At 40.0% G+C, this 13,418-nt stretch overlaps 1 protein-coding gene across 1 annotated transcript; it reads left to right on the top strand.

Annotated features, from left to right (window-relative positions):
• Positions 1-1,866: 1,866 nt before the first annotated feature.
• Positions 1,867-5,844, top strand: LOC123321054 (uncharacterized protein K02A2.6-like). Its single transcript, XM_044908559.1, has 2 exons — positions 1,867-4,237; positions 5,636-5,844. Exons 1-2 carry the CDS (start codon positions 1,867-1,869, stop codon positions 5,842-5,844), a joined length of 2,580 nt encoding a protein of 859 aa, XP_044764494.1.
• Positions 5,845-13,418: the final 7,574 nt, after the last annotated feature.

The following is a 13,418-nucleotide window of genomic DNA, read 5'->3' as shown; positions in this document are numbered from 1 at the left end:
CCTTTAATGCTTCAATTTCTGCACCTTCCTTGAGTTTGAACGTACCATCTTCTATTTTCCCTCTCGTTATGTTTAGCAGTCGACATTTTTCTAGTCCAAACTTCATTTTGATGTCTTCCGAGAATCCTTCCACCATTTTCAGCATCAGTTGCATTTGTTTTTTGGTAGATGCGAAGAGTTTCAAATCGTCCATGTAAAGGAGATGATTCAGTTTCATCATAGTTCTACTGCCGCTCTTGATGGAAAATCCGTAGTCCGTAGAATTCAATTTATGAGACAAGGGATTCAGGACCATGCAGAACCACAGAGGGCTCAGCGAGTCTCCTTGGAAAATTCCGCGTCTTATTGGAATAGGTTCTGTTGTAATGGAGCAATCTGCTGCTTTCATTTGAAGACTAGTACGCCAGGTTGACATGGGATCGACCTTGTAAATCTTCAAGATCGTCAAGAGCCATTCGTGAGGTATAGAATCGAATGCTTTCTTGTAGTCTATGTACGCAGCGTAAAGATTCCTTCGCTTGGAGAACGCTTGATTGCAGATAACTGAATCTATTATTAGTTGCTCCTTGCACCCTCGGCTGTCTTTGGTGCATCCTTTCTGTTGCATGGCGATGATGTTATTCCTTTCGCAATGGTTGTGAATTCGGTTTGAAATGCACGATGTGATTAATTTGTACATCGTTGGAAGACATGTTATTGGTCGGTACTTGGATGGGTCTTCTGTATTCCTTTGGTCTTAAGGTAACAGGTATGTTGTGCCATGTGTAAGGAATACTGGCATTCTTTCAGGATTTTCAATGACATCATTTATTGCGGAGGTAAATTTGTCATGCATGATCCAAAGTTTCTTAATCCAGAAGTTCTGTAATCCATCAGGGCCAGGTGCTTTCCAGTTGTGCAGTCCTCTGATAGCTGATTTTACTTCTTCAATTGTGATCATGTCATGCTGCATCGGCTCATATTTTATAGCTTCAGATTTTTCATCTTCAATCCATCCGGTTTCTCCATTGAACTGAGGTTTTGATGATAATTGTTCGGTCCAGAATTGTTCAATGGCTTCCTTTGGTGGTAACTTTCCATTTTCTCCATCAGACGATGTGAGTGACCGGTAGAAAGTTTCTTCGGACTTTTCGAATGAATTATTGTCTCTTTTCCGGCTATAGTTGCTTTTATATCTCCTCAGACGTTCTTCATACAGACTTAATTTTTGCTTCAGAGTGTCGAGGCAATCGTGAGCTGTAGCATTCTCCGTCTCTCGTTCTGTGTGTGTCCTGTTTCTATCCATGATCTCTTTGGCAGCTTTCACAACCTTTCTTCCTCGATTCCCGTTCAAGTACTCAGTCAGTCGTCCAATGTCTCTTCTTAGCCTTTCTGTTTTGTGTTGAAGACGTTTCTGCCAAGCTGGCGCGTGTAATTTGTGTAATTTTGGACCATCGTTGTTCGTTCGGCGAATTTTTGCCCCTATGGTTTTCGCTGTCGTTAGCGCAGCACAGTAAAAAACTAGATGCAGATATTCCAATGAACTTCCGTTCTGTAGGTTGTTATATTTTATATTTTCAATACTATTTCTTTACGCATTTATGTGCGCAGCGCGAAGTAGGAGGGATACGAATCCGGCGCAAGCCGATATTATAAATGTAATTAACCAGTTCGAGTATTGTAGCAAAGATAGAAAAACACCTGTACGAAGTTTTATTTTTATGAGAAATAAAGTTGTAAAACGAGTGGTTCTCATTTCATTCATTTCTTCATTTGATTACATCAGAACACAACAGTTGGCGACGAGAAAGAAACGATCCTGCATTTAATTGGATAAACTTAACTACTTAATTACGTCGAACACGTGAGATTTGCGAAGATCACAAAATGGCTGCCCCAACACATTCCATTCATACAGTATTTTCGATCGAGACCTACGATATTACCAAAAAATTCGATCGTTGGTTAATGCGATTGGAAAGCGCATTCCAAGTTTTTCAAGTGCCTGATGATAAAAAAGCGGCCTATTTACTCCATTATATGGGGCCAGATGCTTATGACGTTCTATGTGATAAAATATCACCCCAAAACCCCAATGATACACCTTACGAAGACCTTATAAGAGAAATGAAGAACCATTACAATCCTGAGCCGTTGGAAATTGCAGAAAATTTTAGATTCCTTCAAAGAAAACAAAATGATGGGGAAAGTGTTCAAGAATATTTGACGGCCCTACAACGCCTGGCAACAACTTGCAAATTTGGTGATTACTTGAAGAAAGCCCTTAGGAACCAATTTGTTTTTGGTCTACGAACCCAAAATATTCAAAGTAGGCTATTGGAGATGAAGGATTTGACAATCGAGAGAGCCTTAGAGGTAGCGATCAGCATGGAAACTTCTGCCAGGGATGCAGCACAACTTCATCGGAATAACCTGACCAGTTCTTCTGTGAATAGTGTTAAATGTGGAAAACAAATGGGTGATCGACCTTTGAAAATCAAGGCTTCTTCAAAGCCTTCTTCTAATGATAAAAATTCTAATAAATCTGCTTATTGTTACAGATGTGGCTCTCCTTCTCACTTTGCAAATACATGTAAATACATCTCTTCTATCTGTTCGAAATGTAAAGTCAAGGGTCATCTGGCAAAGGTATGTTTCAAAGGCAGACAAATCTCCAGGAAAGCTGAGCATACCAATCAAATTGAGGAAATTTTTGCGGTAGAATCAGAACATGTAAGTTACAGAGATAAATACATGGTAAAAATCAAAATTGAGGATAAATTAATTAATTTTGAACTGGACAGTGGAGCTGCTGTCACAATAATGAGTCATGCATTGTTTAAAAAGTCATTTCCCAAATTAGAAATCCATAAGACAGATCTGAAATTGGTTACATATTGCAAGAGAGTTTTGGATGTTGTTGGCTTTTCAAGGGTGAAATGCGTATACGAGGGCAAACTAAAACATTTGAATGTCTACATTGTCAATACAGATAGATTGCCTATTTTAGGTCGGGAGTGGATACGTCAACTAAACATAAAACTCGAAAATTTAAATAAAATTGGTCATGAACAAAATTTACAAAATATTTTACATAAATACCCAGTTCTTTCAGATAATTCTATGGGTAAAATACTCAATCTCAAAGCTCGCTCAAGGTTGAAGGATAACGCGAATCCGGTTTTTGTTAAAGCTAGGAAAATTCCGTATGCTTTGCAAGATAAAGTTGAAGAAGAATTGAGTAGGTTAGAAAAAGAGAATATTTTAGTCAAAGTAAATCAATCAGAATGGGCTACACCAATAGTTCCGGTTGTTAAAGCAAATGGTAATATAAGAATATGCGGAGATTTCAAAGTAACTCTAAACCCTAATTTAATTATTGACGAACACCCGTTACCTTCAATAGAAGAATTATTTGCAACAATGTCAGGGGGAGATAAATTTACAAAATTAGATTTACAGCAAGCTTACTTACAAATGGAAGTTCATCCGGAAGATCAGAAACTTTTGACATTAAGTACGCATAAAGGTCTTTATCAATGTACTCGTTTATGGTATGGAGTTGCTAGCGCCCCAGCCATTTGGCAAAGAGAAATAGAAAACATACTTAAAGACATACCCGGAGTATCTGTATTCATAGATGATATCAAAATAACTGCACCAGACGACGAAACTCATTACGAACGTCTAGAGGAGGTTTTGTCTAGATTAGCTAAGCATAATATTCGAATTAATTATGATAAATCTGAATTCATGAAAGACAAAATAGAATATTGTGGTTATGTTATTGATAAGACTGGAATACATAAAGCACTAAATAAAATTCAGGCTATTCAAAATGCAAAAATACCTAAAAATAAAACAGAAGTTAGAGCTTTCACTGGTTTAATAAACTATTATGGCAGATTTCTAAAGAATTTGAGCTCTAAGTTATATCCGTTATACAATTTACTAAAAGACGGCGTAGTATTCAAATGGGACGCAAAATGTCAGAAAGCCTTTGATACGGTAAAAAAAGAAATCATGTCAGATAGGGTACTTGCTCATTTTGATCCACAACTACCTTTAATATTAGCTACCGATGCTAGTCCCTATGCTGTCGGGGCTGTGCTGTCGCATATATATCCGGATGGTACAGAGAGGCCTATACAATTTGCTTCACAAGTTTTATCTTCAGTTCAACAAAGGTATTCACAAATAGACAAGGAAGCTTATAGTATCATTTTCGGTGTTAAAAAATTCTTCTACTACCTCTATGGTAGACATTTCACGCTCTTTACTGATCATAAACCTTTGATACAGATTTTGTCTCCATCCAAGCATCTCCCAACTTTGACCACAACACGAATGCAACATTATGCATTATTTCTACAATCATTTCAATACGATATAAAATACAAAAACACGAAAGACCATTCTAATGCGGATTGCATGTCTAGATTACCTATGAATTCGACTAATACTAATGCATATTATGATGAACCAGATTCTTTTGAAATATTTCAAATTCAAAATTTGCCGGTTACTTTCGAAGAAATCGAGAAAGAGACATTGCGAGATAAAAGTCTTTCAAAACTGATAAAAGCATTGCGACGTGGGAAACTAGTACATAAACGAGATCGCTTCAACATAGATCAAACAGAATTTTCATTACAACAAAATTGTTTGTTTAAAAGACAAACCGTTGTCATACCTAAAACGTTACGCGGAAAAGTCTTGGATGAACTGCACGCTATACATTCAGGTATAATTAAAACTAAGCAAATCGCCAGAAGTTATTGTTGGTAGCCAGGAATTTCCGAAGATATTGAGCAGAAGGTTAAAAATTGTTTAGAATGTAATAAATTCAAAAATAACCCTCCCAAATATCCATTTCATCCTTGGGAACAGGCTAAAACTGTTTTTGAAAGAGTTCATATCGATTTCGCTGGACCGTTTATGAACCACTATTTCTTCATTCTAGTGGATGCGTATAGTCGTTGGCCAGAAATACACTTAGTCAAAAATATGACAGTACAGACTTTAATTCCTTTACTGAGAAAAATATTTGGTACCTTCGGTTTACCATCGGTCATAGTAAGTGATAATGCACCCACATTTACGTCTTTTCAATTCAAAAATTTCTTGAAGGAAAACAACATTTTCCATAAATTATCGCCACCATATCATCCTGCAACCAATGGACTTGCAGAAAGATATGTGCAATCTTTCAAAAATGTGATAAAAACATTAGGACACACTGAAAATGACATTGAGAAAAACTTATCAAAATTTCTAATGAACTACAGAAAATTGCATCATTCTATAACTGGCGTAAGTCCCTCCACCCTAATGTTCGGTAGAAATATAAGAACTAAACTGGATTTATTATTGCCAACGGGAAATATTTCAAAATCAATTAACACAGACAATGGTTGTCAGAGAAAATTTAAGGAGGGGGAGAGAGTTATGACCAGAGAATATTTACACTCTCATAAATGGGAGTTCGGTGTCATTGAAAGAGTCCTAGGTAATTTAACTTATTTAGTTCGACTAGATGATTCACGAATTTGGAAACGGCATGTTGACCAGATACGTTCAATAGGTCAAGAAACACCATTAATGATTAGCCATACACCATCCAATCCTACTCTGGATCCTGTTTTGATTTCAACAGAATCAGCTCAAAATTCTGAGATAAATTTAGAAAATTCCTGTAGGGAAAATACTGAGGAGAATAAAGATTCTGAACAGACATTGAACATAACTAAAGCTCCTCAAACGGAAATACCAAAACAGTTGCCTGCTCCAGATGATCCTTGTACCCTAGGGAGGTCCACACGCATACGAAAAGCACCATCAAGGTTAGGTATGGAACCTTTGTAAACTTAGAGAGGGAGGAATTGTTATATTTTATATTTTCAATACTATTTCTTTACGCATTTATGTGCGCAGCGCGTAGTAGGAGGGATACGAATCCGGCGCAAGCCGATATTATAAATGTAATTAACCAGTTCGAGTATTGTAGCAAAGATAGAAAAACACCTGTACGAAGTTTTATTTTTATGAGAAATAAAGTTGTAAAACGAGTGGTTCTCATTTCATTCATTTCTTCATTTGATTACATCAGAACACAACATAGGTACTCAGGTAAAACGTCCCTATTCAAGATGTCGATTATAAGTGACAGTTTCTTGGATGTATTGAGTCGTGGAGGTGCTACTCGATGAAGAGGATCTGTTCCTTCCAGTTCGGCAAAGTATCTTCTCATGTCAGAGTCAACTTGTCGGTGGAGCTCTTCCCTATCGTCCTGGTGTTCAGGCTCACTTGTGTTGCAAGATGGACTTTCAGTATCAGTTTCTTCTGCCTGTTGTTGCCCAGGCATGTGAATTTCATCAGAGGTGTTGGTGTTATTCTCTATTGCAGGCGGACGCTGAAGTTCTCGTTTAATTGCGTCGATTCGGGCCGTTGGTATTAGTTCATTTCTCAGAATTACGCGGTACTGGTCTGCCACTCGTTGTTCAGTGACATTGAGATTTGGGTAGGCGTTGCAGAATTCCTCATGGAGCCTTTTCCTATAGTTGTTCGTGTTCTGCCCTAGTCCCGTGATGGAGTTATATATGCGCACAATAGTTTCATTCATGGACGTTGTCCACTTCATGCGCTTTCTAACTAACCCCGCTTGGGTGAGCACTGGCTGAATATCCTGCGCAGCACCTTCAGCGGTTCGAGTCGGCAATTGAATTGGACTCGTTGGTTGCTGTTGTTGCTTTGGAGCTGTAGCTTCTTTTGCAGCAGGAGCCCGCTTCCTCAACATCCTGCCACCGACGTCCCGCATTTTGTCATGTCCAGCGCCGGCAACTACCTACTATTTTGTTTCCAATAAAGCACTAAACTTAATTATTCATTTATTTCCAACAGCAATTTGAACAAATTAAGAACCAATAGTACTACAACGGATAGCAATTAGTCTTTTATTCTAGTCCCACAACAACTCCCGACTGTCGTCTACGACTGTTTCAAGTTCGACCCAGCTCACTTGAAATTCGCACTATCGAACTTTCCCGAACTTTTCGATCGCGCCCTGTTTTGGAATGTTTTTAACTCGGGACACTACCTGCATACTTCGGATGAGACCGGGGTTAAAATCGCGATTCAGTCCAAATATCCGATATGCCCCCACCTCGAATTATAATTTCAACACACTTGAATTAGTATTTAGATATGCGTATTGGCAAGGGGCACAATTTCGTTATTGGTCTCTTATAAGTTCCGTCTGAAGTCTTCACTGTTGGGACACGCACTTTTGAATCAGGTCCTTTGTACACCTTTATCACACGACCTAACCTATACCTTAGGTGTGGAAGATTATCGTCCACTATAACCAACTGACCTTCGTCTAAGTTATACTGTTTTTGTCCACTTACTCCTCTTCTGCAGCTCTGACAAGTACTCCTGGACCATCGTGACCAGAATTGCTGCAGTAACAGTTGCAGATACTAATACCTTGAGAGCCTCTTTATGGCAACATTTTGCAAATCTGGATCGACAATGAAGTGAGTGGACGACCAATAAGGAAATGGCCTAGGGTGAGGGCTTCAAAGTTATTAGGATCTGGGGAGATTGCGGTGAGAGGGCGGGAATTCAAAACTGCTCCAATTTGAGTTGAATCCATAATCAGGTCTTCACAGGTGAGAACAGCGTTTCCTGAAATTATTTTTAAATGAAATTTACTCGAGCGTACTTCGACCTCACAGATTCCACCAAAATTTGGTTATTTTGATGGGATAAATGACCAATTATCTCTTTCACAATGAACTTTAACCACTAATCCCCTTGAATGTTTCTGTAAAATGTGCATTATTCCTTTACTTCTGCATTATCCCCAAGAAAATTAGAACCGTTATCCGAAAACCATTTGGTTTGCCACGTCTAGCCGAAAACCTTCTAAAACACGAACTAAAGAATGAATGAAAGACCTTACACCAATTCGAGATGTATGGCTTTTGCTCTGGAACAAATAAACACACAAATGTAGTATTTAGACGTTTTGAACTTCTACCATATCTATCTTTGACAACAAGAAGACCAGTATAGTCCACTCCACTGACATCAAAAGGTGTGCAGGATTTAATCGGTCCCTTGGTAACTGACCCATTATTTGCTCCAATCGAATAGGTTTTGCCATTTGATGCAGCTGTAAATACTGCCCGAACCAAGTTTCTACCGCCAACAAACAAAGAAAGAGTGTCTTTCTGCATTCGGCGTTGTTTTTTCCGTCCACAAAAACACACCGAATTCAGCATAAAACAACGTGTATTGCAGATAACCACAGTTTCTTTCACCGATAAGGAGATAACCACCACCAAGAATATTTCTTCTGTGGAGAATATTCGAGAATACCGAATTTTCGGATGCAATTTTGTTCACATGACACCCTGAGTCCAACCCATTCTGTTGCTAACTGCTCAGGTAAATTTCCGTCCCAACTCACTTTTTCTTGCCATGGTTTTTTAATGACAATTTTAGCCAATACTAGCGCCGGACCTATCGAACCCATTTTATCATAAATTTTTGACAGTTCCGACAAAGTGATCTGCTAGGAAGCCTTCTCACTGCTAGGAGAAAATTCCACACAATACCTTGAAGTGTCATCCTTGAAATGCCACCATAGACATAAAGTCTAGTTTAACAGAAAATTATCATTATGTGATGTTTTAGTGTATTTTAGCATTTCTGAACATCCTACCTATATAATATACGTCATTTTGAAGGGAAAAGAATAACCAATTCAACAAAGTTATAAAATACAGGGTGTTCCATTGAAAAAAATATTGAGTACGCACCTGGATTCTACGCAGAATTCTGTATCAGACGAAATTTTTGATTCAGCATTATTTCTAATAACTTCGGAGTTAAAGGAAGGGTCCGAAAAGTATCAATTTCCAAAGTCGCCCTGTATCTCATCAACGAAATCAGTTATGCAAAATCTGATTAGGCCAACTTGGGTTTCACAAAAAAGTAGACAGGAACGTGAAAACCGAAAGGCTCTATCTTGAATAACAAGCGAGAAACCTGGCTGTCTCACCCAAAATGGGATGCACTGTACAGTTCGGTGTAAAAATTCTCAACGACTTCGACAATTTCTTCAGCACTTGTAACTTCTATGTTACTTTTGTTTTTTAGTTTAGTTTTCATTTCTTTTCTTTTCGCCAGTTCAGATCGCAATACTTTAATGTTACAATTTTTTTCTATTATGTTCATAATTTTGTTTGTTCTGTGTATCTCTTTCTTCATTTGTTTGTTTTTATTTCCATACTCGTCTGTTCCTCGTTTTAATGTTCTTCTTTCCTTCATCATTTGGATCGTAGTCACACTTAATTTCTCATACGAAGGTAACTGCTTTTTCGAACATATTTTTTTACTGAAAATTGAGCACTGAAAGTCAGAGCACAACGAAAGCCAACATGTCTTTTGAGATGACATAGGGTATAGTAACATCTATTCAACCTAGCGCAAACGTTGTCGATTTCAGATGTCCAGCGCAAATGTTTGTCAAAAGCGCAGCCAAGAAGCATCACCTGATCTGACAGCCTTAGAACAGCACCTCCGAAAACAAGACGAGGTTGGCAAGGCTCCCTATAAGGGCTGAGAAACTCGATACAAACAGTCTTGTCATTATTTATAATCAAATGGTTGTTATCGCACCACTTTGAGAACTGGTAGAGCTCAGCGTCGCACTTCTCCTTCAATACTTTGGGGGATGGATCACTTACCACAACAATATTGTCATCAGCATAGAGAAATACCTCTCCATCAAGTATGTATTCAGGTAGATCGTTAATGAATAGGAGGAATAGCAACGGTCCCAATGAACTTCCCTGTGGGACTCCGAATAAGATGTCAAATTCTCTTGAAATAGAATCCTCAACCCTTACGCCAAATCGCCTATTGCGCAAGAAGGACATGAGCCAATCATTCAGCTTCCCAAGCGATACAATTTTCTCGAAAGAAACAGCGGATCAACACAATCGAACGCCTTACGCAAGTCTGAACCAATCATTGTGACATAATGACCGTCATCCAGCCTTTTGGAGATGGACTGCACCATCATCATCATCATTGCTGTATCCCGTTACCGGGAATAAATCTACAAAAAGAAGACGGAAAAAAAAAAAAAAAAAAAAAAAAAAAATCGAACAGACTTGTAACTTCTTAGTGCTAGTTGCGACTGTGTGCCCTCCTGTGACTAAAGAGACCCAACCGTGACCTGCAGATCCTTCCACACTCAGGGCATGGATAGTCTCCAACCAGATCTGGCCGCCGCTGTATCCTTCTCGATTCTCCATTATAACTGTGAACCAAAGACCTCCACTGTGACCTGTCTAACGCTAGTTGTTCCCAGTTATGATCAGCATTAACTGATTTTAGGGATTGATGTAGTGTATCCTTAAACCGCTTATACTGGCCTCCTGGTTTCCGGGCTCCCTCAGTGAGTTCGCCGTATAGAGCTATTTTGGGGAGTCTTGTGTCTTGCATCCTCAGAATGTGGCCGCTCCATCTGAGTCGGGCCCTCGTTACTTGAGTCTCAATTGTTGTACAACTCGCGCGCTGCAAGACTTCTACATTCGAAACTTTGTGGAACCATCTGATGTGCATTATCTGTCTTAGATGACGTTGCTGCGTTTGTTCAAGCTGTTTAATATGTCGCCTGTAGGGAGTCCAGCTTTCGCTTCCGTAAAGAAGCGTTGGGAGGACCACTGCTCTGTAAACAGCTGTCTTGGTCTTCAGATTGAGGTCGTGATTTTGGAATACTCTGTCCTTCAGCTTCCAGAATGCCCGTGATGCCGAATTGATACGGTTGTGTATTTCCGTGTCAAGGTTAGCCCTAGTATTTATGAAGCTTCCCAAGTATTTGAACTGCTCGACCTGTTCTAGAGTTTCATTGTCCAGGCTGATATCTGTTTGAAGGCTTTCTGGCGGACTTACCAGGATTTTGGTCTTGTCAATATTGAGTCTAAGGCCTAAAGCTTCGTATATATGTTTATAGGTGTCCATCATTATCTGTAGATCCTCTGAGCTGCTAGCGATGAGTGAACAGTCGTCTGCATATTGAAGTTCCGTGATAAACTTGGTACGGGTTTTTGCTCTGAGGCGCTTCAGGTTAAACAGGCCTCCATCAAATCTGAATCTTATCCCAACACCTCTTACGGGCATGCTCATGTCAGCAATTATCGATACAGCTATGGCGAAAATATTGAACAGTAAAGGCGCTAATACGCAGCCTTGTTTTATTCCAGAGTTGGTTGAGAAATGGTCGGTTGTAGAGTCATTATGCTGTATTCTAGCGGTGTTGTTGGTATGAAGGCTTTTACACACTGCTAGGAATTTTTCGGGTACTCCTAGACGTGCCATGATTTTCCATAGCGCTCTCCGATTCACCGAGTCGAATGCCTTGCTTAAATCGATGAAGGCTGTATAAATCCTTGATTGTTGTTCACGGGCCTTTTCTTGTAGCTGTCGCAGTGTAAAAATTAGGTCCACCGTACCTCGATTTGGTCGAAAGCCGCACTGGGATTCAGGTAAAAGCCTCTCTAAGAGTGGAACCAGACGATTAGCCATAATCTTCGAGAGAATTTTACCGGCCACATTAAGCAACGATATGCCCCTGTAATTGTTGCAATTCGACGTATCGCCTTTGTTCTTATAGAGGTTGATAACTAAAGCGTCTCTGAAGTCTTGTGGCACATCTCCCTGTTCCCAGATCTTGCGGAATAGTGTTAGGAGACTATTGACAATGTCCTCATCCAAGGCTTTGAATATCTCCGCCGGAATGCCGTCTAGACCAGGTGACTTATCATTTTTCATATTTTTAATCGCGCTTATGATTTCCGATATTGAGATTTCGTCATCAAGCGATGTCATCGGACTATACGCGGGGAGCAGGTCTAAAATGGATAAATCCGAGTCGTTATTTTGATTCAAGACCTGTGAGTAATGCTCCTTCCATCTTTCGAGAATTTTTCTATCATCAGTTAGAATAGCTCCATGAGCATCTCTTATAGGAAAGCTAGCTTTTCTGCTTGGACCGTAAACAGTTTTAATAGCTTCGAAAAAACGCCTGTAGGCATGGTTATCGGCGTAAGCTTGTATTTCCCTAGCTTTGTCTTTCCACCAGCTGTCCTTGATTTTTCTTATTTCTTGACGGACCTCGCGTTTTATGTTTATGAAAACTATTTGGGCTGCAACATCGCCAGGCTTGTTAATTGCGGTTTTCATCGCTTTGTGTTTTGCGTCCAAAAGGGGTGCGATATGAGTTTCGCTGTCGGCAAACCAGTCTGGGGATTTTCGGGAGCGTTCTGTGCCCAGTATTTCTTTCGCTGTATTTGTAAGGGATGACTTGAAACGGAGCCAATGAGTCTCAATGTCGTCGTTATAATCCGGTGGTGTTAGGCTATCTTTGACGGCAGCTGTGAATCTGTCCTTTGTAGAAGGGTTTTGTAGTTTGGATATTTGAAGGCGCTCTCTTAGATACTTCGGCTTGCGTTGGTACTTTGGGCGCATTGAGATTTTCATTCTCGAGATTAGCAGCCTATGATCAGTCCAGCACTCCAGATCTGCTCTGGGTTTAGTGACCAACACCTCTTTCAGATCTTTCCTTCTCACGATCACATAGTCGAGGGTATGCCAATGCCCTGAGCGCGGGTGGCGCCAGGTCCCCCTTGAATTGGGTCTCGTAATAAAAAAGGTGTTCGTTATACACAGATTGTGTTCTGCACAAAGAGCCAGCAGACGTTCTCCATTCGAATTGATGCTGTCTGTGCCGTGTTTCCCTATTATTCCCGGCCATAGTTCTGAGTCTTGACCTCTTCCCACTCTAGCGTTGAAGTCTCCAAGGAGAATAATTCGTTCCCGTTTTGGGATTTTACTTAATGTAGCAACGAGTGTTTCGTAAAAAGTGTCCTTTAAGTTGTCAGAGGAGTTCAAAGTGGGTGCGTATACTGCAATGATGTTCACAAACGTGTTATTCGCTGCAGGAAAACGTAGGGTCATTAAACGTTCTGAGATACCAACTGGATTTTCGGTAAGTTTGGCGGCCAGGTCGTTTCTAATGGCAAAGCCTACGCCATGTTGTCTGATTTCGCCTTCCGGCAAGCCTTTCCAGAAAAAAGTATACGCTTGTTCTACCAAGCTACCTTCGTCCGAAAAGCGTGTTTCGCTTAAAGCAACTATTGCAATGGATGTTCGTTGCAGTTCCTTATCGATTAGGGCAGTACGCCTCTCTGGTCGGTCGGCCTTGGGGTTGTCTAGCAAGGTTCTGACGTTCCATGCTGCAAAAGCTATGTGCTTTTCATTGGTGTTTGTTCGATGATTCACTCGCTCAGGCACCCTCCCCCGGAGATCCGAATGGGAGGGTATTTTACCTCCGGATACGAATTTTGTCCTGTTCGACTGATCCA

The sequence above is a fragment of the Coccinella septempunctata genome, chromosome 9 (assembly GCF_907165205.1).
Source record: "Coccinella septempunctata chromosome 9, icCocSept1.1, whole genome shotgun sequence".
Taxonomy (NCBI): domain Eukaryota; kingdom Metazoa; phylum Arthropoda; class Insecta; order Coleoptera; family Coccinellidae; genus Coccinella; species Coccinella septempunctata.
This window is presented reverse-complemented; position numbering and strand designations above follow the sequence as displayed.